Genomic DNA, 27,136 nt, shown 5'->3' on the forward strand with positions numbered 1-27,136 from the left:
TCTGATTGATAAGTTTTTAGTAACCACGTGGATTGTGAACAAAACCTGGATGCACGCTGACAAGATTTGTGAGCTTTCGCGCTGTCGCCTTTCCCGACCTGGCTCCTCGCCACCCCTCCAGATGGTGTCGCCCGGGTCGTCCCCGCCTCTGCCGCTCGCCCGAGGCCCAAGATGGCGGCCACCACACCGAGGCTCCTGCCGGCCGCTCTCCGCTGCTGAGCGCGCGCTAGCTCCGCTCGCTCTCGAGCCTGCGTTCCGCTAGGGGTTGGGAAGGGCGGCGGACGGCGCTGGGGGAGACCGAGCAGGCAGGTGAGGAGCGGAGAAGGAAAGCCTTCGGGTCTGGGAGGAGGGCCTTGGGGGACTGGGTTCCCGCGTCGGCCCGGTGTCTCCTGGACGCGCTCCCGCGGTTTCGGTTGTGACCGTCTCCGTGGTTCCTGGAATAAGTGTTCCGCAAGGGGAAAGAGAAGTGACTTTGCTACCGGCCGAAACCTTGGGTGTTTGTGGAGCCCCTATGGTATCTCCTTTGCTCCCTGCGCTCCCTCCTGTCTATTTGCTCTGATCTTTCATCCTCTTGTAGCTAAGGGCTAATCCGAGCCCAGCCTTGGCTCCTTCCGCGGGTGCCACGGTTACCCCCCAGCCCCAAGCCTTCCCTCGGAGCCTCTCCCCATCTTGGATTCAGCTTAGAGACCCTTGACATGTTTATGCCACGCCTTGTTAGGGTTGTCGTCGCTCTCAGCACTTCCAAAATCACTGTATTTCCCAAGACCCCATTCTTACTTTCCTTGTTTACATTCTTTTCAGGAAATCAGAAGCCAGGCCATTTCTAACCCCAGCAGTCCGGCCCCCTGTGACTTGGAGAACCTAAGCCACTATTCTGTGTCTACCCTCTAACCTTTAATTTTACAACTCCCTTGCCTGTTGGAAAGCCCTTCTTTACCTGAACGACCCAAGAGAGACCGTCCCACTCTCTAAGCCCCAGGATTAGTCCAGACCCCATCTTTGGTCTTGGATTTTGCCTACTTCTCATTGGTTCTTGGATTTTGCGTAATTCTCATTGGTTGTCCTCACCTGCACCTTCATCCTTAAGAAAGCAGGTATCTGATATATATTCAGGATGTCAATTCAAGATACGTATTCAGAGATGGTCAAAATCACCACCTCGGAGGAATTTCTGATATGCTGGGTCCACTGCTTTCAACACGCATTTATTTATATTATTGTCAACAACAAGCTTGGTTTGGGGGACACAAAGATGATCACTTTTAGACATTAAGTATCTGTCATGCTAAGTGATCAAGCAATCAGCTTGACCTGGGGACAGTGAAAAGGCTGCGCCTGAGCTGAATCAAAAAGGAATTTGCTAAACCCTGGACAACAAAGTCACTCTTGGATGCAGAACAGGGATTAGCAACTTTTTCTTTCTTTCTTTCTTTTTTTTTTTTTTTTTGGTTTTCGAGACAGGGTTTCTCTGTGTAGCTTTGGCCATCCTGGACTCACTTTGTAGACCAGGCTGGCCTCGAACTCACAGCGATCCGCCTGCCTCTGCCTCCCGAGTGCTGGGATTAAAGGCGTGTGCCACCATGCCCAGCAATGTTTTAATCTCTTTAGTAAATTATCTCCTCACAAATATGTTTCTCTTTTTTTTTAGATTTATTTTATGTGTATGAATGTTTTAACCTATATGTATATATGGCTGGTGCCTTTGGAGTCTAGGGCTTTGGATTCCCTGGAAATGGAGCTGCAGATGGTTGTGAGTCACCGTGTAGATGCTGGGAACTGAATCCAGGTCCTCTATAAGAACAGCAAGTGCTTTATTTATTTATTTATTTATTTATTTATTTATTTATTTATTTTTGGGTTTTCCAGACAGTTTCTCTGTGTGTAGACTTGGCTGTCCTGGATTCACTTTGTAGACCAGGCTGGCCTTGAACTCACAGAGATCCACCTGCCTCTGCCTCCCAAGTGCTGGGATTAAAGGTGTGTGCCAGCACCGCCTGGCACAGTTAACCTCTGTCGGAGTCCTTTGTCCAGTGCCAGTATGGCCTTTTTAAAGATGGACCATATAGGGCCAGGCATGATTGCACACACTGAAACCCTAGCATTTGAGAGGCTGAGGCAGGAGGATAAAGAACCTGAAGCTGTTTGGACTGTTTGGTCAGTTCCGGATCAACCTGGCTTCATAGTGAGAGCCTGTCTCAGGAAGCGTGTGCTACTTCTGCGGCTCATGGGCCTTAGAGAAGACATAGAGATGGAAACGCCAGAACTATAAACAAGCAAATTACAATATATTCACGAGACTTTTTTTCTTTTGTTTTTTTTTTTTTCTTTTGTTTTTTGAGACAGGATTTCTCTGTGTAGCCTTGGCTGTCCTAGACTCACTTTGCAGACCAGGCTGGCCTTGAACTCACAGTGATCCACCTGCCTCTGCCTCCCAAGTGCTGGGATTAAAGGTGTGCGCCACCATGTCTGGCTCAGGAGACTTTTTAAAAAAAAAAGATTTATAAAGAACTCTTATGGCCGGGCATGGTGGCGCACACCTTTAATCCCAGCACTCGGGAGGCAGAGGCAGGTGAATCACTGTGAGTTCAAGGCCAGCCTGGTCTACAGAGTCCAGGACAGCCAAGGCTACACAGAGAAACCCTGTCTCAAAAAAACCAACAAAATAAAACAAAAAACAAGAATTCTTCTGAACGTGTTTTATCATCTTCAGATGAGATTCTCAGTAAATAATAAATGTCTGATAAAGATACAGATTTACCATGAGGACTTAAAAGATACTTTTGCTCTGTTAAAGTCTGGGTCCTTCTGTAAAAGTTTTAATGTGAATTCATTCAGTTATATTTGCAAGCACTTTGTATTCTGATTTCATAATTAAAGTGAGAGCTGTAGTAGATTTAAAGAGTTGGGCATTTAGCTCAGTGCTAGAGCACTTGTTTACCATACATTGAACTCAAAGTTTAAGTTCAATCACTGCCCTCCTCAAAACAGAAGGAGCTTTGGGGACATATTGCCTAGATTCTCTTCAAAATTATATTTATAAGCATTTTTATAGAGTAGAAAATTAAGCTGGGCATCTAAAAAAAAATGAACAACTAAAGGGAGTTGGAGCGGTTAAATTTAGCTCTACATTACCTGCTGAGGCATCTCACGTTTACCAAGAGCTCCCTCTCACAAGTTCACTACAAAGCAGTGTTCGTGTGTAGTAGGTGTCCCCGTGTACATGGCGTCTGGCATAGGCTGAGTGCCTACTTTGTGTCAGGTTTTGTTTGGGGATGGCAAACGTTAAAGATAGTCCTCAGTCACTTATAGTGTAGCGCAAGTGTGGCTAACAGGAAGCTTCCTGAAAAGCACGTGTGTTTCTATGAGTGCATACATTTTTGCATGTGCATGTGTTGAGGATTGTGGGAGAAAGGAGGGTCTACATTTTCTAACCAGATTCTCAGGAGAGTGTATATTTAAGATCGCTGGTATAGAGAAAAAGACAGGCAAACTTGTCAAGCCTAGATAAAGAAAAACCAGATTGCCTTTGAAGAGTAAGTTCTTAATTTACTACCATTTAATACTGAGCAATATGGATGTAGTAATCTCTGCTGTAGATAATTTCTGCATTTGGAATCTCTACCCTTTTATGTATATATTAATAATTATAAGTATTAATTGTAAAATAATTAGCAATTGTGTTAATGTTGAATGGATGGGAGTCCCTAGGTGAGGAAAAGTTAGTTAACTTGCCCTGAATTGTGTAGGAGTGGGTTGAAATCTGGATCAGTGATTCTAAAATCCACTGCTCTACCCACACACGCCCTGAGGAGGTGCTGAAGGATTCTATAAACGAGATATTATTTTTTCGTTGGTTTGTTTGTTTGTTTGTTTGTTTGTTTGTTTTTCCAGACAGGGTTTCTCTGTGTTCCTGGAACTCACTCTGTAGACCAGGCTGGCCTCCAATTCAGAGATCCACCTGCCTCTCTGCCTTCCAGAGTGCTGGGACTACAGGCGTGGTGGACTACAGGCGTGGTGGCCCACACCTGGCTGACTTGTACTTTTAAATATGGCTGTGATGGAATAGATTTTACCATGCCAGCTTTTCATCAGACTCTGGAATTTCTGTGCACTTAAAAATGTGAAATAATTTATCTGTTTTGTGGACTGTGCTTTTATGTTAAATTTTAGTTTTTCATTTGCAAGCACCTTTTAGATACCATTACTGGACCAGAAGGATGACATCGATCATCAAACTGACCACCCTGTCCGGGGTCCAGGAGGAGTCTGCCCTTTGCTATCTCCTCCAGGTGGACGAGTTCAGGTTTCTGTTGGACTGCGGCTGGGATGAGCACTTCTCCATGGACATCATTGACTCCCTGAGGAAGTGAGTTCCAGTCCGTACTGCTAAGGCTCCATTAGGTCGGCTTTCAACAAGCAGATCCTCAACTTCCTCTGCTCCACACGTGGATAGCATCATATAATGTTATATACTCTTGTGATCATTTCTTTAACTTAGGTTATAGTAAGCATTACTCATGACAAAAGGCTAACGTGTGGCCATTGTAATTTGCATAATTTTGATTGGCTGACAATTGTGTTTTTGAAATTTGAAACAAACTTGTTGTTCCTTTGCTAGTGGACCACATAAAGTGTGCTCTTTAATTTTTGTCAAAACCTGAGGAAAAGCGACACTTCACCGTGAAAGCTCTGTCCTTGCATCACATTACACTTCACTTTCTGCATCTCCATATTGAGCATTGTGACTTGATTCTTTGATGTTATCCACTTGATACAAATATGTCAGAGGGAAAAAAATCAGTTACATTTGCAGCATTATTACTATTAATGAACAGAAAAGGAGAAGTTGAAGCCAAAATTTAAAAAAATCTCTAATCATCTCCTTTATTCCTGTTGTCCTTGAGGACATATGCTTCCCTGGCTAATGATATTTGTGACAATAGGCTTTTTTTTTTTTTTTTAAGATTTATTTATTTATTATGTATACAGTGTTCAGCCTGCATGTGTACCTGCATGCTGAACGAGGGCGCCAAATCTCACTATAGATGGTTATGAGCCACCATGTGTTTGCTGAGAATTGAACTCAGGACCTTTGGAAGAATAGCCAGTGTTCTTAACCTCTGAGTCATCGCTCCAGCCTAGACAATTGGCATTTATTTTGTTGCCAAGCTAGAATACAGAACCAAAGTCAGTAACAACTATCTGAGCATTTAAATCTTGGCCCTTTAACAATTTCCTCAATTCTAAGCTGATTTTTTAACACTTAATAGCATACATGATACCCATTTAAGATCAACTTACATGTGGTGTCCACACTTTTCTCTCTAAGTGCACCTGGTTTTGCAGTAGTAGCAGCTACTGTCTGAGGTGTCACTGACTGAGCCCTCACGTTCGCTCTTCTCCTTAGCGTAGCCTTGAGTATAGACTGGGAGCATCATGATGGCGGTTCTGCCTTTATGCTCGAGGAGCTGATGGAGCTGCCCTCTTGATTGTGTTCGCAGGCACGTTCACCAGATCGATGCGGTGCTGCTCTCTCACCCGGACCCGCTCCACCTTGGTGCCCTCCCGTTCGCTGTGGGGAAGCTGGGGCTGAACTGCGCCATCTATGCAACAATCCCTGTTTATAAAATGGGGCAGATGTTCATGTACGATCTTTATCAGGTAACTGAAACAGTTACTCGAGAGGCATTTACATTCCGCTTGTGATCACCTTTAATCCTGGGCCTGTGTTTTTTCTTTCAGTCTCGACACAATACAGAAGATTTTACCCTCTTTACATTAGATGATGTGGATGCAGCCTTTGATAAAATACAGCAGCTGAAATTCTCTCAGATTGTGAACTTGAAAGGTAAATGTAGTGATCGACGGCTAATGTCGTTTTCTTTTTTACAGTACAAGAGATCCGACCCAGAGCCTCCCTCACTCTGCTGGGCAAGGAACCCTTCCCTTAGCTGCATCATGCCCAGCTTGGACTAATGGAGTTGATTTAACCTGAAAAGTACTCAAAGGAATTTTTTTCTTTTCTTTGTTTTTAAGATTTGTGTATACAGTGCTCTGCCTGCACGTACACCTGTCCATCAGAAGAGGGCACCAGATCTCATCATAGATGGTTGTGAGCCACCATGTGGTTTCTGGGAATTGAACTCAGAACCTCTGGAAGAGCAATCGGTGTTCTTAACCTCTGAGCCGTCTCTCCAGCCCCCCTGAGAGGAATTCTTAATAAAAATTATAGGCACTGTGGTATGGGAATAAAAAATAGCATTTTCTATCTGGAACTTCCATTTGAATTTAAAACTATTCAGACTAAATACTAACAAAATTTATCAGCTTGGGTGTCCTCATATCTGGTGGGAAACGGTGCTTAAACTGTGTATGATGAACAAAGCTCGCGTGTCAGGCTCCTCCTTGGAACTTAGAGTTACGTTCAGGACACAGATTGACTCAGAGTCCTAAATGTGTTAATCGAAGCAAATTAAATACCTGGACAACAGAGCAGAAAATGTATTCCTTAATAAGGATATCAAATACCAAGTCTGCTAGAGGGAAGCCTGTTAGAAATTCTCGTAAACATGAACTCTGGCATTAAAACATGGCGCGGTAGCTGGTGTGGTAACTCACACCTGTAACCCCAGGGCTTGGAAGGCTAAGAGAAGGGTCATGAGTTCAATCCAAGTCCCATCCAGAATAATATAGCACGTTCAGGCAGCCTGGGCTGTACATAGTAAAGCCATATCTAAAAAAGCCAACCAAGGAACAGTGACACAATAGCGGTTGATGCTAATGATTAGAGCACAAAATCACCATTAGTGGTATAGTCCTAGTAGTTTTGCTTGTGTTTAGCTTTTCTGTGGGTACATTATTTACCATAATGGGGTTTGATTTGTTATTCCATCGGTTTAGGTTACCAGATATGCAAGCAACTTGGCGATTATTTGTGCAATATAAATATCAAAACTAGCCAGGCAGTGGTGGCGCACGCCTTTAATCCTAGCACTTGGGAGGCAGAGGCAGGCAGATCACTGTGAGTTCGAGGTCAGCCTGGCCTACAAAGCAAGTCTAGGATAGCCAAGAATACACAGAAAAACCCTGTCTCGAAAAAAAAAAACAAAACAAGAAAATGTCAAAACTTAGTCTTGGGGACATAGCGTGGTGGCATTTGGTGTACGTGAGGAGGGGACTCAGTCTACAGCACTACAGACACAATGTACAGTTCATGCTAAGTAATAGTGTGCTGGCTTTTAAGTCCCATCTCTAGCCTTGTATTTATAAGCACAGATAGCTACCTCTTGGGGAACACATAATGGAACAAGAGAAACAGCCATCTCCATTAAGGGGGTAGAGTAGCGAGAGACAGGAGAGAAGGCTATTTTTTCACTGTAAGCATTTTAATATCTGAATTTTGTGCCACTATTGAATATGTTGCTGTTAACATAGTTTAGAACTGTCCTTTGGGTTGTTTTAAGAAAAAAAAAATCTCAGTGTTGTCATTATCTTGTTGATGTAGGCAAAGGACATGGTTTATCTATCACACCCCTGCCAGCTGGTCACATGATAGGAGGAACAATATGGAAAATCGTCAAAGATGGAGAAGAAGAAATTGTTTACGCCGTTGACTTCAACCACAAGAGGGAGATGTAAGTATCTCTATACAAGGGCTGAAAGAAATGCAGTTATTGTTTCTTTCATTGAAGGGAAAATTAAATTTTTAAAATTTTGCTTATTCAGAACTCTACAGCAATTTAAAACCAAGTACTGAGTATTTTCGTTGTAGGGCAATAGGTTCATTATAGGACATAAGAGCTTTAACTTTTACATATCATTATCCATTCTATAAAACATATTTCCATGGAGGTTTTCAAAGGCAATGAATTTTGTACATTATATTTTATATGATCTTGACGTGTTTCTTCATAGAACTTTGTGATTTCTTGCCTTTTTAGGGGCTGGGGCAGTAAAAGTAGTAATTATTATCTAATTTAATGCTACTTGATGACAGATTCCTTTAAAAGTGTACATAATAATTTTATATTATTCATTTGATATTAAGAAATATCTTATAAACTGTGTGTGTGTTCATATGTTCAGTGTCTACAGGCACCTTTGTTACGTCTTTAGATTAAGGTCATGGCTATTTTGTGTTGGATTGCAATCATCTCAAGGTCTTTATATTAAGAAACATTCAGGACTAAACCATTTAGACTTGTAACTGTGCATGAATAAGAAGAATGGAAAAACTAAAAGCACAACAATAAAGCTTAGATGGGTTTAGAATGAACTAGAAACAGAAGTTGGGTTGTTGTGTCTGGTCTCTGACTTGGAAGAAACTGTTTGCACAAAGAAGATACTCAAGTTACTTACGAAAGGAGTGATAAATTTGATTATATACAAACTTAAATGAAAACTGTAAATTATACTATAAAACTATTAAATAAGGTGAAATGCTATAGCAATAGCCAATGATTTATATATGTATAAGGCTAGTAATTACTCAGAAAAGCACACTAATTACAAAATGGGCAAGCATAGTCAGAAAAGATGGTATTGAAATAATATGTACTTATTAGGTATGTTTAAATTACTTTAAAATACGTTAGCCTTCTGGGAAGTGAACTTATCAGTCTTCCTGGTTAAGCCTTTCTGGAAAAGGTTAAGCTTGTTCAAAAAGGCATCTGACAATAGTTGTCTATTCTAGTGAATCCATTTCAGGGAATATGTCCTAAAGAAATAATAAATACAGCTAGATGTGGTGACACATCTCTGTTCCCAGTACTGGAGAGGTGAGGCAGAAAGGTTGGGACTTAAAAACATCTCTCTCAAAGATAAAGTGGTGAAAAGCAGATGAAGAACAAATGGTCAGATAAACACAGAACAGTACAGATGCATAGGAAGCTCTTACAGTGGTGAGCTGGACACCTTGCTGCATGCCTGTGATCCTGGCATCTGTGAGCCTGAGATAGGATTGTGATGCCATCTAGGCTGCCTATAGCCCTTTTCTCCAAAAAACCAATCCCAGGCAGAAAGTTTTTTATAAATTTTAAAAGTTAGGTTTAGAAAAAATATTAATGCCACAGACAAGTCCAGAATATAAAAATGAGTACATCCACAGAAAAATCCATACGTTTAGGAGGGAATGATCATATCACCTATCTTTAAGTGGTGGTCTTTTTTGAGGGAGGCCTTAAAAAAGCAGCTCCTTATTTTTGTAATAGGTGAAGCTACTACTGTTCATCTGAATTGACAGCTATTCTTCATCTTTAATCTTTGTTATAGCCACTTGAATGGATGTTCCCTGGAAATGCTAAGCAGACCCTCTCTACTCATCACAGATTCATTTAATGCTACGTATGTGCAGCCTAGGAGGAAGCAGAGAGACGAGCAGCTCCTGAGTACGTGCGTCTGCCGCTCTGGGGGGTAGCTGTGTGGGGGTAGTGGGGCGGAGCCCGGGCGTAGCAGTTATCGCGTATTCTGTTTACTGTCATAAGAGATGACTAACTAATATGTTCTCATGGCATCTTATGCATCTTCTGTGTATGCTTACATGTGGCCTCATGCTTGTCACGGGTGCATGTAGAGGTCAGGGGACAACATGTGGAAGTCAGTTTTCTCCTCCCACCATCTGGGTCTCGGGATCAAACCCAGGTCATCAGGCTTAGCCAGAAGGCCTTAACCCATTAAGCTACTTTGCAGGCCCCTTGTGTTTTGTTTTGTTTTGTTTAAGAAATGTTAATGTGGGGCTGGAGAAATGGCTCAGTGGTTAAGAGCACTTGCCCCTCTTCCAGAGGTCCTGAGTTCAATTCCCAGCAACCACATGGTGGCTCACAGCCATCTGTAATACGATCTGGTGCCCTCTTGTGGTGTGCATGAAGACAGTGTACTCATATAAATAAAATAAAATTAAAAAAAAAAAAAAAAAGAAAGAAATGTTTAAAAAAAAAAAAAAGAAAGAAAGAAATGTTAATGTGACAGTTCAAGATGTTCTCTAAAGGTTGGCTTCCTCCGCCACTCAGCACGTAGATAGCTCCCCAAGGCATTCTGGTCTCTGTATATATAACAACTACATATATACTCATCTGTAAAAAAGTAACTTTTTAAAAAAGATTTTATTTATTATGTATACAGAGCTCTGCCTGCATGTACATCTGCAGGCAGAGGAGGACATCAGATCACATTATAGATGGTTGTGAGCCACCATGTGGTTGCTGGGAATTGAACTCATGACCTCTGGAAGAGCAGACAGTGCTCTTAACCACTGAGCCATCTCTCCAGCCCCAAAAAGTAACTTTTATTCTCCTGGCTCAGTTGTTGTCTAGGAGGCTTACTGCCTCCTTCTGCTAACCTGGGCTTAGAATGGTTTCAGCCTCTGAGACTTACTGCTTAATAAGCTCACCCTTACTTATTCTTTCTGAGCTCTGCGCTGGCTGGTTCAACTCAGCTGTTCTGACTCAGACTCCTCTCCCAGCTGACTTATTTAATCTGGCTTCTCTCTCTGCCCAGAATGGCTCTGCTTGGCCTCAAACTAACTCAACAATCTGCTCTAATCTTCTGGCTTCTTCTCATTTTCTGGCTCGTTCCATCTGAGTGTTCTCTCTCTCTGGCACCCATCTATCTATTACTGTCCTGTTAAACTGCCTCCACTCTCTGTAAAACTGTCTCTTCTTGTGAGAGTTGGTTGTATCCTATTCTGTCAAATCTTCTCTGGTTCGTCACCTTTTCTGCCACTCAATTAGACATTACTTTCAGACATGGGTGCTTCCTTCTACAAACTAACTTTACTTTCGTTTGGGATTAAAGGCATGTGCTGCTTTTCTTTACCTGATACTTGCTCTATACCAGGCTGGCCTTGAACTCAGCTCTGTTTGCCTCTGTCTCCAGCCACATCACACAGACCTAGAAGATTTTTGGATGTGATCTCTTGCCAGAACAGCCATGTTCTGAATTAACCTTCCTCTACATTGATCAGAGTAAAAGTGAACCAAGAGAGAAGTGAGGGTGCGCAAGGTCTGTTTGACTGGGTGGTGGGTGTTTTATTCTGAGACTTTTACCTTGATTTTACAGAGGTGCCTGTGAGTTGTCACTTCTTGCTTCTGCTTTGACTCATTCTGCTTTGCTTTGCGTTATTTTTTTTATAAGCCATATGTGATTGCAGCAGGAAAGCTGTGTTGGCTTTAGTGGGTTTTTTTTTCTATGTCCACTCTAGCTCCCAAATATGACGTAGAGACCTGTTACATTATAATAACGCTTCAAGCACCATAACTGGGCAGATAAAGATCTATTTGAACTCAACTGTGCTAGCCTGGCCTACTTCTCAGCCATGTCCTCTAGGCTCGCCCTGGCAACCTCTGCTCCATCCTTGTCTCCATGGCAACTCCTTCCCCGGGGCACGGCAACCTTCTTGCTCAGCCACCTACCCCCTCCACCTGAGACCCCCAAACTGAGACCAGAAGTCTTGCCTACTGTCTCCTCTGCCCAGTCATAGACTCTTCAGCTTCTTTATTAACCAATCAGAGAAAATTGGGGAGTAAATTTTACACAATAGGCGATTCCTCAATAGCAACGACAGGACCAGAGTCTGTGAGCACTTAGCTCACTGTGGCTCAGCAATTAACAATCTATACAGAGACACACCTTAACAGAATGTGAAGGAAAGTCACCTCCACAAAGTTGGGGTCCATTTTAAATGTGTGTGCAAGCACTGTCATCTGTCTACTTACTAATTTACTAACTTTAAGAAGCCATTGGTTTTTTTTTTGTTGTTGTTGTTTTGGTTTGGTTTTTGGTTTTTCAAGACAGGGTTCTCTGTGTAGCCTTGGCTGTCCTGGACTGGCTTTGTAGACCAGGCTGGCCTCGAACTCACAAAGATCCGCCTGCCTCTGCCTCCTGAGTGCTGGGATTAAAGGCGTGCACCACTACGCCTGGCTCCCCTCAATTCTTGTCACACTTGTGTAAGAACTTGCTCTGTGTTTTACTCTGCATGCATGCGTACAAAACATGTATCGTGTGTTTTATTCCTAGGAAAATATGTTCAACCAAGTCAAAAGTTACTGTGTTGATATGAACAAGCACTCTTCTGTCTCCTAGTAGTCACTTATGCAGTCTATATAAAGGACACTGGGAAGCTGTGTTGTTTAATTTCGCTGTAAAGCGCAGGCTTTATTGGATCTTCTGTTCTTTTTAAGCAAATGTCCTGGAAACTCTTCGGGGTGATGGAAACGTGCTAATAGCAGTGGACACGGCAGGCAGAGTTCTGGAGCTAGCCCAGCTTCTTGATCAGATTTGGAGAACCAAAGACGCAGGTTTGGGTGTTTACTCACTGGCACTCCTGAATAACGTCAGTTACAACGTGGTGGAGTTTTCTAAGTCACAGGTTTGTTTTTGTGTGACATTGAGTAAAGAGATTGAATGTGATGTCTTAATTGCCCTTCAGATTTTATTTTTCTGCAACTAATAATGATGATGATGATAGCAGCTGAACGTTAACTGCTTAGTGTTCTGTGTCCTTCACATACATTATTTCTTTTAAGGATAAAAATCTATTTTTGTCTCTGATTTGCAGGTTGAGCAAGTTGCTTATTTCTTACTCTTGGTTTTCTGATCTATAAAATGGGGGTAAAAATAAAATACCAGTGCTAGAATTATCCAAATTGCACAAATTTAATCAGCTAGTGGGGGAAGGGACTTAAAGATTGATTATTGTTAAATATCTTACAGTTATGACATTTTCTAATTATTTTCATTTTTCTCCCTTAAACTAGGTAGAATGGATGAGTGATAAATTGATGAGATGTTTTGAAGACAAAAGAAATAACCCATTTCAATTTCGCCATCTTTCTCTGTGCCATGGTCTTTCTGACTTGGCTCGAGTTCCGAGCCCCAAAGTTGTACTTGCCAGCCAGCCTGACCTGGAGTGTGGATTCTCAAGGGACCTCTTTATTCAGTGGTGCCAGGACCCCAAAAACTCAATCATTCTCACTTACAGAACAACTCCTGGCACTTTAGCACGCTTTTTAATTGATAATCCTTCTGAGAAAGTCACAGAAATAGAGGTAAGCACTTACATTCAGACTTTACATTTATTATATTTATTTGGCCCTGGGTCCAGTTAACGCTGCCTGTGTACATGTGTGTGTGAGCAAGGCCACCCACAGAAGCATGGGCAGCACACTTGAGCCACATTCCCAGAGAAAAATGATTTCTCCCTCCCTCGGCAGCCACCAACTGCCAGTCGCTCTGCAGCTAAAGATGGGCCTTGTGAGACCCTGTCCTACCCATGCTGAAGTCTGACTTGCTTGATTGTACTCAGGAAGCCACAGCTGCCATGAGTCCAGGAGGGCAAATACTCTGCCCAGAAGGCAACATTTCACAGCGTTCCTTTCTGTCTTCCAGCTCCTAAATTCTTTCTGCCCCTTCTTCTGCTGGGTTTCCTGAGACTTGGAGGTGTGCGGCTGCTGGCTCCCACCCAGGCCTCAGCACTCACTCTCCTACTTTACCATCCGAGAGTCTGTATTAACTGTTGCCCCTTGCGGAAGGCTCTTCTGACCAAGGTTGAGAGAGCATTAGTCTATGGGTGTAAACATAAATATCTGGAAGGCAGTTTGGCAACACAACCATTTAACCATAGCAACAGTAGGTTCCCCACTGGGGCCAGGGACCTTCCTGGTGAGGGCCTTTTGATCCATGTTTAACATTGCCAGGCACTGAGCTGGCCTTGGTGCTGCATGCCTTTAATCCCAGCATTCAGGAGGCAGAGCCAGGCAGATCTCTACAGAGAGAGTCCAGGACAGCCGGACTACACAGAGAAACCCTGTCTCAAAAAACAACAACAACAAAAACTCACCAGGCATGGATTCCCTGCTGTAGAGCATTCTGGTTATGCCCGTAACAGTCATGCCACAATGGCCACATTCAAGGAGATACTCTTTCCTGGTTTTGTTCCTTGGGTAGGTGTCATAGCTTTTTTTGTATCATAGCTTTTGACCCATTTTTCTTTCCTTTGCAGTTAATGCTGTCAGTCATGATTTCTAACCCCCTTTTGTTTTAGGCACTTCTTAATCTTCCTATGACCTTGATTTCTCATGCTGAGACCAAGGACTTTACTCTTGCTAGGCCGGCATTCTGGCACTGAGCTGCACCCTGGCCCACTGCTGATTTGTGACCTTGATTCTTCAGGTCAGAGGGCAGCTTTTGGGTCATTTCTCTCCTTCCACCACATGGGTCCTAAGATTAAAATTAGGTCATTATGCTTGGCAGCAATCACTTTTATACACTTTAGCTACCTTTATATAGAAAGCGCTCGCACACACACACACACACACACACACACACACACACACACCTTAAGTTTCAGTTTGTGTGTTCACTCATACATAAGCCCTATGCAATCAAAGCCTTGGTCTTCTCTGTTTTATATTTATTTATTTATTTATTTATTTATTTACTTACTTACTTACTTACTTACTTACTTACTTACTTACTTGTTTGTTTATGAGAGCTACTTAGCTCTGGCTGGCTTGGAATGCACAGAAATCCACCTACCTCTACCTCCTGAGTGCTGGGGTTAAAAGTGTGTGCCTTCACGCCCAGTCTCTCTCGGTTTCTTGAAGAACACCTTATTTCCTTATGATGTTTGTCCACTCGGCCTGGGCTGCTTCTGTTTCTGCAGGGCCAGCCGGCAGTTGTCATGGGACTTTGAGTTCGTTACCCTCCCCTTTTACCATGCATTGTCCTCTTGGCACAGAGACTGTGCTCTTTGATTAAAGCGAGTCAGGTGTCAGCGAGCCGGCCTTCTTTAACAGACCACACCTTTGCTCTGGTGTGTCCCAGCAGGCAAGCAGCTTTCTGGCGTTTCAGTTAAGCAGGAACAGTGAACAGGTGTCCCTTCATGCTGAGCCCATAGCATTCAGCACAGGTGCATTTCCTCCCCAGTAAGCCACGTTTGCCTCCTTTCTCCTCCAGCATCCCACAACTAGCGTCTGGCCTCCTCCAGAGCACATAACCGTGTCTGGAATCTAACAGAGGTAGAATGGCCAGCCAGGCATTCCTGTCTTTCCACTAAATGTACTAACCCACTTCTGCACCTGCAGCTACAGTGCAGCTACCAGGATGACCAAAGTGTAAGAAGATTTTGTTTATAACCAAGCCATAAAATCTGTCAGTTTTCTACAACCAGTATTGTTGATTTAGGTTTCTAGCCATCATTTTATGTGGGTTAGCTAGTCCTAGGTTCATAGCCATCATTTTATGAGGGTTAGCTAGTCCTCACACCAGCATGTGAAGGAATAGTTACTTTGTGAAAAGCTGTGTGGTACCCTTGTCTTGTATGTCATTTAAGAAAGCATATCAGCAACTAAAGTCTAATAAATAGTCACTGTAACGACAGCATTGCTGATCAAGGATTTCAAAGCAACAATATCAAAATAAAATACTGTCTTGGGTTATTTAATAGCTTAGAAATACCAAGGTAAAAGAACTCAGAAGTACTTGAAATGATTTCATGAAAGATAAAATACTGAATTTGAAGTTTTTAATTACTAGAAACTCAATTAGGGTTGATACGTCATTGGGGAATTAAAAGGACATTAAAAGTTTGAAAAGAAGGAAAATGGCATTTCTGAGCAACCTCATGACAGAAACCGTGGAAACAGTGAGAGGCTTAGTTTAAAAGGCTCCTCAGCATGCTCAAGTTCTGTCCCCTTTCCCTCCCATCACCCTGATCTGCCCTCTGCTTGATCACATCCAGAGCCAGCTGCCCCACGCTTGCCAGCATCTTCACAGGAAAAGCAGCGCTTCCGTAGCCTTATGAAAGCCCACACTCCAGGAAGCCAGTGTTCCAGAAGTGTGCACACTGTGGTAACTGGAGTGTGAGTTTCCACACACATAGCGTTCCTGTAGAGCCTACCCACGGGTAAAGACATAGGTCATCACCGTCACCACTCCCCTGTCCTGCCTCTGCCTGCTTGCTCTTCTGATACTTCCTATAGCACTTAGACTTTTTTCTTTTTGGTAATAGCCATTCTTACTGGGTGAGGCAATCTCTTCCCATGGCTCTGACTTGCATGCCCCTGATAGTCATGTGGAACACTTTTTTACATACCTGTTAGCCATTTGTCTTTTTATTTTTTTTTTTGAGAAATATCGGTTTAAATCTGTTGCCCATTTCTATACCATATTATGTGGTTTATTTACTGTTTGAGTTTTCCGCATTTCTTATACACTCTGAGTATCAAGCCCTTGTCTGATATTTTCTCTTATTCTGGAGGCTGCCTCTGCGTTCTGATGGCTGTTTTCCTTAAGCTTTTGGAGTATAATCCATACTCATTGCGGTTGCACAGGGCCTGGCCTGCATACATACACCTTTCTTGCTTTTTTTTTTTTTGAGCAGAGTCTCACTTTATATTGTAGCTGGCTTTGTACACCAGGCTGGCCTTGAGCTCAAAGAGATCCGTCTTTCTCTTCTTCCTGAGTGCAGGGATTGAAGGGTGTGTACCACCACACCCAGCAAGCACCCACTTTTCTAACCGAAGCACATTCCACACACTGTGCCCATTGCACCACTTAGCTCTGGCAGTTCTCCTGCCTGCCAGACTCTCTTGGCTTTACCCTGGCTGGCTCCTTGTCATCTGTTTTAAGAGCGTCTACTATAACTATCTAGTTGGTTACAGCCTTGTATTATTTTTGTTAGTATTCATTACCGTGTATTTATTGTTGTCTTTTTTTTTTCCAAGACAGGGTTTCTCTGTGTAGCCTTGGCTGTCCTGAATTCACTTTCTAGACCAAGCTGGCCTTGAACTCACAAAATTCCATCTGCCTTTGCCTCCCCGAGTGCTGGGGATTATAGGCATGCGCCACCACACCTGGCTTATTGTTGTCTTCTTTTTGCCACCAAATTGAATAAAGTTCCAGAAGAACAGGGACCTTTTTCATATCCTCAGTGCCTAGAATAGTGTCTCGTGAGCTGGTGGCCTCAGTGCTGTGCTTGCTGCCACTATGATCACTAGAGCCTGAGTTCCTAACAGGCCAGTTCTCTAATGCGCTATGGGTCTGTTTTACATGTACATGCAGTGCCCTGGAAAACTAAACCTTGTTCATTTAGAAAGAACAAAACCAGTAATCTTAAAAAAAAAAAAAAAAAAAAAAAATTTTTTTTAAGTGAGTGCTGAACAAGCTGTATATTTAGATTAGGAAAAAGCATGATTTGTGGTGATACAGTGAGGATGTAGACAGGATGTATATTAGGGTTAATTGTTCTGAAAACTGTTTATGAATATAGCAGCTAATTTCAGATATCTAAAATGGAATATAAAACTGAGACAAACTTTATTTAATAATTATTTGTTTGAGATGGGGTCTTGTTATGTAGTCCAGTCTCCCCCTGAGGCTCCTGAGCGCTGAGATGATAGGCTTGAACCACCCCTCCAGGCCAAGACCAACATTTTTTTTTTTACACAAGAGATACAAGTTAAATCAAGTATTTGAATACTTATTTATGTGCAAGATATCTATGTAAGTTGCTAACATTTTATAATTTTAAAGTAAATTTAAGTAAGCTACTAGCCAAATAAGAGATGCCATATTGGTGAGTGTTCATCACTTGACTCTGGTTTAACTTTTAATTTTTATTTTGAAATAGTTTCAAATTTAACGAAAAGTTACAAAAAAAAAAAAAAAAAGTGGGATACTCTGGGCTGGAGAGATAGCTCAGTGGTTAAGAGCACTGTCTGCTCTCCCAGAGGTCCTGAGTTCAATTCCCAGCAACCACATGATGGCTCACAACCATCTATACTGTAATCTGATACCCTCTTCTGGCCTGCAGGTGTACATGTAGATAGAGCGCTCATTTATATAAAATAAATAAATAAATCCTTTTTAAAAAAAGTGTGATACTTCAACTCACCCATCATCAAGGTTTTAGCTGGATTTGCTCGCTCACGCCTTGTATCTACACAGGCACAGTATTACACACACATTCTGTTTCTAACCCATTTGAAAGAAGTTGCAGTTATTCCAGCATTACATTGGCTAGTACCGCATTGTGCGTTATGTGGAAACATGAGCCACAGAAAAACAGGAAGTAAACACTGACCCTGCCGACTCTAGCTGGTTGGTCGTTTTGTCTGTGAGCCCACTCAGGAGTACTTGTTGCATTGAGTCACTATGACTTGAGATTTAAAAATTATTAATACTTTTTAGGTTAGCATGCAGAGTGGTGAGTTTCCTTATGACATTTTCATGTACAAATACGCACTTAGCTCTTTGCCCTGCCCCCTCTTGCTCCCTTCCTTCCCCTAAACCTTTCTGCCTTTGTCAAATATATTCCGTTACTATCTCTATTTCTCTCTTCACATTTTTTCCTTTCTCATGGTCTCCTAATTTCATGACCTCCCAACATATATAAACATATAAATACACAATTTAAAATCTAGACTGTTTACATTAATAGTTTTTTCATTATTATATATAATATATAAATATTATATATATTTGTGTGTGTGCTTTGCCTACCTGCATGTGTGCACCATTTGCATGCCTGGTGCCCGTCAGGCCAGAAGAGGGTGTTGAATGCCCTAGAGCTGCAATTACAGACAGGTGTGAGCTGCCATGTGTGATCTGAGAATTGAGCCCTGGTCATCTGGAAAGGCAGTCAGTTAACCTCTGAGCCATCTCTCCAGCCCCTGGGGCTCTTTGATTCTGATTTTAATCTACTATGTATGTGTGAATTGTATATACACATGGTGCATGCATGGAAGTCGGAGGACAGCTTTCTAGAGTTGGTTCTTCTTCCACAGTGGGTTCTGGGGTTGGAGCTTAGGTCATAGGGCCTTTGTAGCAAGTGCCTTTCCCCACAGAGCTATAGGTTTTAAGGTACTCTGATGACAAAAGAGTAAAAACTACTAACTCAGTTTTGATGGATTTTGCCCATTTTTTTTTTTTTAAATTTAAACATTACTATTACGTACTTTAAAAAAAATCTGTTTCAGTAAAATAAATTCCTAGAAATAGACAAGCACAGTTTTATTTTTAGTTGTTAGCAAATTGTCTTCTAACAGCTTGCCAGTAATACCTGCTGAGACAGTTTAAGGTACTCTTTCCCAGGTAGTAATTAGCATTTGAAGGCATGCAGGTTAAACAAACTGGTAACTTTCATATGCTGCCTATGTCAGCAGCCATTGGTAAACTTGGTCATCTGTTCATTGCTCTTAGCCATCCGTGTCTCTTACTTTTTAAATTTCCTCTGTATATTTTGCCCTTTCTGTTGTGCTATGTTTTTCTTGATTTGGTGAGTTAGGAAAACATAGCTTCTGACAATCATAGCACCACCTCTATTTTCATTTTCATTTTTGTGAGATTTAAAATGTGAAAGAGGTTTTATTTTCTCTGTGTTGTATAATTATTCTTTTTTTTTTTTCCTTGTGACTTATGGCTTTGGAGCTTTATGTGGCTTTTCTACTTCAGATTATAAAAATACTTACCTTTGCTTTCTTTCTCCAGTTGACTGGTGTATTTTAAGCAGTTTGACTTAAATCTGCTCTAACAGCTCAGTTATATTAGTAACCTAAATAAGAGCTATAATTTGCATCAGGAAACTTGATTAATTTCAGGTGAGAATTTAGTTGAAGACTTTATGGCGTGTCTCACTCACCCACTGCCCAGCTCGCCTAACGCTGCTGCCTTTTCTTTTCTTTTCATTAGCTGAGGAGACGTGTGAAGCTTGAAGGGAAAGAACTTGAGGAGTATGTGGAGAAAGAGAAACTAAAGAAAGAAGCTGCGAAAAAGCTGGAGCAGTCGAAAGAGTGAGTTACTTATAAGGTGAAGTCTGCATATAATGTCAAAGAACACGTCCGTAGGGTAACATTCAATGGAAATAGCTAAAGTTTTCTTAGGACTTTATGAGTCCCCCCTCCCAAAAGATTTATTTATTGTGTATAAAATGTTTTGCTTGCATGTTCAACTGCATGCCATAAGAGGGCATTAGATCTCATTTTAGATGGTTGTGAGCTACCATCCGGTTCTGGAAATTAAACTCAGGACCTTTGGAAGAGCAGGCAGTGCTCTTAACCTCTGAGCCATTTCTCTGGCCTGACTTTGTGACTTTTATTAAACTTTCCAAATGGAAAAAAGAAAATCTTTTCAGTGTTAATAATACCAATTTATTAAGGAAGTTAATGTTACATTGTTTTCAAAATATTGATCCACTTATACCAACTGTTGTGTTATGATTTGGGTTAACGTTGGAGAGGAATTCATTCATAGTTTTATAAATATTAAGCCAAAATGTCTTAAGGACACGATGACCTTGCTGTGTTCCCTAATCCTCCTAGGGCAGATATCGACTCCAGTGATGAGAGTGACGTGGAGGAAGATATCGACCAGCCTTCAGCTCATAAGACAAAGCATGACCTGATGATGAAAGGGGAAGGCAGCCGCAAAGGAAGCTTCTTCAAACAGGCCAAAAAGTCTTACCCCATGTTCCCTGCTCCAGAGGAAAGAATCAAGTGGGATGAATATGGAGAGATCATCAAGTATGGGAGCAAAACAAACTAGTTTGGCTCAGTGAATTTGATCTCTGGTCCCTGTGTGCTTTGCTCCCGGGTGCCTTGGCTTGAATGACACAGAAGGCTCCTAATTTGAAGCATAAAAATAGAAATGCTGAGGAACATCCTGAGAATTAATAGTAAAGGGAAAATGTGATTTCATTTCCTAGTTGCATGAAAGGCTTTAAGAAAGATGATTTAGACAGCCTTTCCCCTGATTAAGAAGTAAGGGACATGCTGAAGAGAGAGACAGGAGAAAAAGAACTTTGTTGGTGATTGGATTTATTTGGCAAATGGGCTACGATGCTTTTGGCTACAAGGGGATGATGAGATAAAGGGTGGCGCCATGAAAAACAAATCACGTGCTCAAATTACAAATTTGAAAACACTGCTAACTTGAATAAAAGTCTCCCAGGGTTCCCTCTGCCTCCCCAGAATATGTCAGACACCTCAGGCTGGTGCAGTGCCTGACACTCCTAGTCCTTCCTGCTCCTCTCTCGTGTTTTCCTCTTCCCCTCCGTCTCTGGCTAGGACAGATATACTTAAGTGTCTCTGTGTGTTGACACACATTTAATGACGTCATATCTAGCCAGGATATAAGCATAGACTTTATACTTGCCTAGTGGTCATATAATGCTGCCGAGCAGGTGGTAGATTTAGGTCATCTTGGGCTTCCTTGGGGAAATGCCATTGTTTAAAGCAACTGAGAACACAATGTAGCAATGTAGGCAATGCTGGTATTTGTTTAGTTTCATCTGATAAGTGACCAGTGGGGCTGCTTAATTGGGGGGGTGGGGGGAGCGGGGAGAACAACTTGAAAGAGTCAGTTCTTTCATTCCACTGTTGGTTCTAGAGATCAAACTCAGGTTGTCAGTTTGGGAGGCAAGTTCCTTAACCCACTGAACCATCTCACTGCCCTGGACACTATTCATTGACTTGACTTCCCTGAGAAATAGGGGGATACAAATCAAAAGAAATTATAGAAGGGTTTTGTTGATGTTGCTTTGGGTTTTGGGGTGGTTGTTTTGGGGGGAGGAGCATCATTGGAGGGAAGTGAGGAAAGTTCAGGGATGAGACCCAGGGCATTGTACGTGCCCTAGTTATTCTACCACTGAGTTACCGTCCAGCCTGTGAGGTGTTGTTTTTAAGGTGTCCCGCCTGGAATCATAGTAAACATGCTTTAAGTGGTTGTTACTGCTCTTGTTAGTGTGTGGTTTGTAGTGGAGGTGTTGGCTGTGGGAATCAGGAGCTGGAGCAGCTGGGTGTTGGGGAATAGTGCCTGGGCTCTCAGGAGTGAGAAGCAAAAATTAAAAGGATACTCACAGGGTGGTAGAGAGAGAATTGAAAAAGTAGGTACCTCACTCTCCAGTGATGCTCACAGGAGAACTGTGTTTCCTTTGGGCGTGCATACATATACACTCACATTAGTAAGTAATATAAAAAATGCTGGGCCAGATTACCAGAGTGTTCATCACAGCCATTCCAATCTTCTCGTGACCTGTTCAGGGGTTCTCACTGGTCTTCAGCATCCTTAAACAGCTTGCCTGGGCTGGGATGTGACTCAGGAGTGGCATGTTTCCTAGCTTGTGCAAGGCACTGCTAGCTAAATAAGTAAATCGCACTCTTCAGTGGTTATGGAAACTACTACTGCGTGTAGCCACCTGATGACTGATACCATGTATTAATTAGCCTGGAGTTAAATGAATATTTAAGTCTTAAAATACATGAGGAGTCTTACAATTATGCCACCTATTAGTCAATTACATGTGTTACATAATGCTAGCATGCCTTCCACACATCTAATTAGAGACTTACCGTTTAGACCAGAAGATTTCTTAGTGCCAGAACTTCAAGCTACTGAAGAAGAAAAAAGCAAATTAGAATCTGGTTTGACAAACGGAGACGAGCCCATGGATCAGGACCTGTCTGATGTCCCCACCAAGTGTGTTTCTGCAACAGAGTCTATTGAGATAAAGTAAGTGCCTTTGCGGGGTTTGGAGCTTAGGTTATAAGATAGTCAAGCACTTGAGTTATGTAACGTAGATCGTTTCAAAAGTGAAATATCTGTAGAGCATCGAGTAAGTTCATGCTTTTAAAATTCCCTTTCTCTGAAAAGACTTGTGAAGGATGGTGGGGTTTTCATTGATGATACTTGGATACCAAAGTAATTGGGTTAGTGGTATGATCGAGAGGGAGCTGAACATTAAATTGTACGTTTATATGAAGAGACATTATTTCCGGCCTTTTTAGTAAGTCTAGTAGCAGGTGAGAGAACAGTACAGCTGAGAAACTAATTCTTTGAGTTAGTGCCTGTGTCATGAAATGACTTCCTTGACTCAGACGTCTAATCCCTGAGGGTAGAAAATTTAACAGGACTGGAAGTAGTTAAGAAACTTACCTTTTTTGCATAATACAGTTAATACTGCTAAGAAGTCATTATTTTGGAATTTGAATCGTCAGAGAACAAGCACTTTTTTGGTTTTTGGTTTTTTTGTTTGTTTGTTTGTTGTCCAGTGGCACCTACTGTGTCTAGTCTCGGACAGCTTAGCTGGGATATACAATCGTCTCAGAATTGCCCCTTACTTTAAGCTACATGCGTTTCTTTTCTGATGGTAAAAGCCTAGTGTTAGAACTAACGTAGCAGGAAAGCGAGCTTGAATGATGATGTCTAATTACAGAGCCAGGGTTACGTACATAGACTATGAAGGACGCTCCGATGGAGACTCCATTAAAAAGATCATCAATCAGATGAAACCACGGCAGCTGATCATTGTCCACGGCCCCCCAGAGGCCAGTCAGGATCTGGCTGAGTGCTGCCGTGCATTTGGTGGGAAAGATATTAAAGTGTACATGCCAAAGCTACACGAAACAGTTGATGCCACAAGTGAAACGCATATCTACCAGGTAAACATGTTGGTGGTAGAGCTCTGGGGAAATAGATGTTGCTGTTGCCCGTCGGCCCGTGTGCATTAGGAACATAGGAGGAGATGGGTGCAGCTCCCTGCCCTAACAAATCCCACAGTTCAGGTGTTTAAAGCAAACAAATAGCGCCCGCCTCGCACATACTCCTTTGGCAGTGTGCAAGGTGCCAGGAGCTATAAAAAAGTGGGCGTCTACTCAAGTTTAGGGATTTGAGAAGGGCATTCTGAAAGAAGTGACAACTGAGATAGCTCTTATTGGCCATTTAGCTAGGTTGTCAGGACAAACAGGAGCAAAGAGTTGGGGAAAGAGTGTTCTAGGTAGATAGACAGCTTTGGTAAAAGTACAAATGTGAAGGAATGATAAGTGTTCATGACATCAGAAAGATATGCTCGTTCACAAATGACAGCGTCTGGCTGGGTAGCCCAGGCTAGACTCAAACTCTGTTATCCTGCCTCAGCTTCCAGGGTGCTGGAATTATAGGCATGTACTACCGCACCAGCCTACAAAAAAAAAAAAAAAAAAGTTTTTAAACTCACAGATGCCACAGTTTTTCTGATTGAGATAAGTAGACAAGTACAGCAAACAAAGCCAGTTAGAGAGAGATAGTGACTTACCTGGTTGTGGAAGATAGTGACAGTTGGAGGTAGGTGTCATGTCTACATCTGGAAGAAGTTAGAACTTGCCAGTCAGAAAAGTTGTTCTGGGTAAGAAAAAGGAAGAGACATGGAGGTGTGAAGTTATATGGCACATTCCAGAAAGCACAAGGGGTCAGCACTCTATGGTACACCAGCCATAGCTGCACATCTGGGCTCCAGTCTTAATTTAAATAACTGCACTAGAGGTAACACCCCAGTGTTAGTATTGGGTGAAGGTTGGGGATTCCGTGTAATTGTGTTGTGCGGTCACATTGAGACCCTTGTCTTGGAAAGTGGCCAAGGAGCCTTAAGCCCTTACAGATAAGTAGGTCGTCATGAAGATCGGAGATCTGCAGGGAGATTTTCAGGTGTTGATGCAATCGACAGAGTTGGGTAATGGCAGTTGAGTTTGTTAACTTACCTCCCTCCCCTTTCACATCCAGGTAAGATTAAAAGACTCACTTGTCAGCTCCCTTCAGTTCTGTAAAGCTAAAGATGCCGAGTTAGCGTGGATCGATGGCATCTTGGACATGAGAGTCTCCAAGGTGGACACAGGAGTCATTTTAGAAGAAGGAGAACTCAAGGACGACGGGGAAGAGTCTGACATGCAGGTGGATGCCCCGTCAGACTCTAGTGCCATAGCCCAGCAGAAGGCCATGAAGAGTCTGTTTGGAGATGACGAGAGAGAGTTGGGGGAGGAGAGTGAGATCATCCCCACACTGGAGCCGTTGCCCCCTCACGAGGTGAGAGGCCTCTGCTTCCTCCGTCTCTCTGGCCTTGGTAGGGCCTCACGTGTGCTAGCTGCGTGCTCTGCCACTGAGTTACAGCCCTGGGCTATCTATCTATCTCTCCATTTGCCATCCTTCTAGTTTCCCTGAGTGGTTTTAGTCATTTAAAATACATTTAATGGGTCCGATTTAGAAGTTTTTATACAAGATTACCTAGGGCCTGTGTCTGTGTTTCTTAATCTCTGCAGCTAGAGATGATAATTTAAAAGAAACCCTTACCAAATCTGTTTAATTATCAAAAATTTTTAAATAGAACACACAATATTATGTTTTATTAATTGTTTTTAAGCAGATTTTTTCCCCCTAATTCTTCTCCCTCATCCCCTGGTTCTTCTTTCTGCTTTCATGTCATGTGTACCATATTACCCTCCCCTAGCTAATATCGCAGTTTTTCACAATTTGTTTTTTGTTTTGTTTTGTTTTTATTTGATTTTTATTTTCCAGACAGGGTTTCTCTATGTAGCCTTGGCTGTCCTGGACTCCCTTTGTAGACCAGGCTGGCCTCGAACTCACAGCGATCCATCCACCTGCCTCTGCCTCCCGAGTGCTGGGATTAAAGGCGTGCGCCACCACTGCCAGGCACAATTTGTTTTTTCAGTGTGGACTTTGAAATACCGAGTCTGGTTGTGAGGGTCGCCCGCTTCCCATCTCCAGTCTGGAAACGGGAGTTTTCTAAGAATGTCGCGTGTCTATGCTGTCAGTTCCACCCAAATCACTTCTGTTCTGACTCAGCTGAACATCTTTCCCTGAGTACAGCTTTCATGCTAGCTCAGGAGTTCCACGTTCTCAAGAGGGACCTGGTTAATTAGAGGAGCTCCTGAGTAATGAAGCTCAGGGCAGTGTTAACACCGTGAGAGTCTCCAGGCTTGGCCCATGAAGCTGTTAGCCTCCGTGGAGCTGAGATGCAGAGATGCCCCTTGGCTGGCTTCTGGCCTAGTGCTACGCTTGAAATTCGGGGAGAGCAATGAGCTTTTCCCTTTGTGCTAACGCTGTAGTGCTCTTCAGAAACACTTTGGTAGCAGCAGCATTAGGCAAAAGCACTTGCTTTTCTAATTCTCAGCCTGTAGCCTCTGTTGCAGTCACTCTGAGGGAGGAGGGATGCGGAAGAGGGGGCCTGGGGAGGACTCGGCCTCTGAGCCATGCAGGGGCCTGGGACCTGGAGAGTGAGGCTTCAGATCAGCTCTGCCTCTTGACACTCCAGCTGACCCCTCCAGCAAGTGGCTGAGTGAAGCGCATCACGGTGCCCCGAGTCTCTGTTATTAGGAGGCATGACTAATAAAATTGTGAAACATCAGAGAATGTGCAGGGCTTTGTGATGGTAAGTGACAAGGTAGAGCCCAGAATAACAAACTGAGAATGTAATTTACAGTCTTGAAATGATCTGTCAGAGGACTCGAGGGAATAATAAAGATATCTTAGAGATCATGAAGTGGTCTACTTTACCCACTACAGCTTTGCCTCTGCTGTTTTATTGGCGTTCCTCTTTCCCCTTTGACTTTATTCTAGGTTCCTGGGCATCAGTCAGTTTTTATGAATGAACCGAGACTGTCTGACTTCAAGCAAGTTCTTTTACGGGAGGGGATTCAAGCAGAATTTGTAGGGGGTGTGCTTGTCTGCAACAATCAAGTAGCAGTCCGCAGAGTAAGTTTATTTTGAATAAGGACTGAATTGAACGCGTGCTTCTGAGCTGTTATCATGATGCTGTAGTCTTGTAATTTTATAAAGCTGAAAACCAACTGTTTACATCCACAGTGGTGGCCTAAAGGCTTATAGCAGTGGTCCAAATGCATGGTACCTAATTTCACAGTAAATTTTTATTATTTGAACCTCTGGCATTTATATGTCTACTAAAACCCATTGCTACAACATTTTACCCATTTTCCAGAGTCAGGGCTGCCCATCTCCTGACCGTCTCAAAGTGGTCCATGTTGTAAATGTTGCTTATTGTTTCTGCATGTTGATGACTGGGAGGTGTACTAAAGAACTTTTAAAACTGTTTTTTCTAGACAGAAACTGGACGCATCGGGTTAGAAGGCTGCCTTTGTCAAGACTTTTATAGGATACGAGACCTTTTATATGAACAGTACGCCATTGTGTAAAGGACATGATGTCAAGAAATGTCTGCTTGACCTTTCTCAGGAAGACAGGATTCTCATCTGAGGCTAAGCTTTCACTGTCTTGTTTTGTAACATATAAAAAGAATCTGCCAGAAAACGTGAGCATGTATTAGATTTTGAAAAATAAGAATCAAGGGCCTGGGGTG

General features: G+C 42.5%; 1 protein-coding gene across 2 annotated transcripts; it reads left to right on the forward strand.

Moving 5' to 3' along the window:
* Nucleotides 1-160: 160 nt before the first annotated feature.
* Cpsf2 (cleavage and polyadenylation specific factor 2) lies at nt 161-27,136 on the forward strand. 2 transcript variants are annotated; one of them, XM_051150646.1, is made up of 15 exons: nt 161-309; nt 4,186-4,366; nt 5,502-5,661; nt 5,743-5,848; nt 7,505-7,634; nt 9,271-9,386; nt 12,177-12,364; nt 12,753-13,043; nt 19,687-19,787; nt 20,316-20,516; nt 22,351-22,503; nt 23,207-23,432; nt 24,529-24,828; nt 26,380-26,514; nt 26,880-27,136. In XM_051150646.1, the coding sequence occupies exons 2-15, from the start codon at nt 4,218-4,220 to the stop codon at nt 26,970-26,972; spliced, it is 2,349 nt and encodes a 782-aa protein (XP_051006603.1). In that variant the 5' UTR covers nt 161-309; nt 4,186-4,217; the 3' UTR covers nt 26,973-27,136. The 2 variants fall into 2 exon arrangements, with proteins under 2 accessions (XP_051006603.1, XP_051006611.1); XM_051150654.1 differs by having other exon boundaries at nt 166-309; nt 4,196-4,366.

The sequence above is a fragment of the Acomys russatus genome, chromosome 1 (genome assembly GCF_903995435.1).
Source record: "Acomys russatus chromosome 1, mAcoRus1.1, whole genome shotgun sequence".
Lineage (NCBI taxonomy): Eukaryota > Metazoa > Chordata > Mammalia > Rodentia > Muridae > Acomys > Acomys russatus.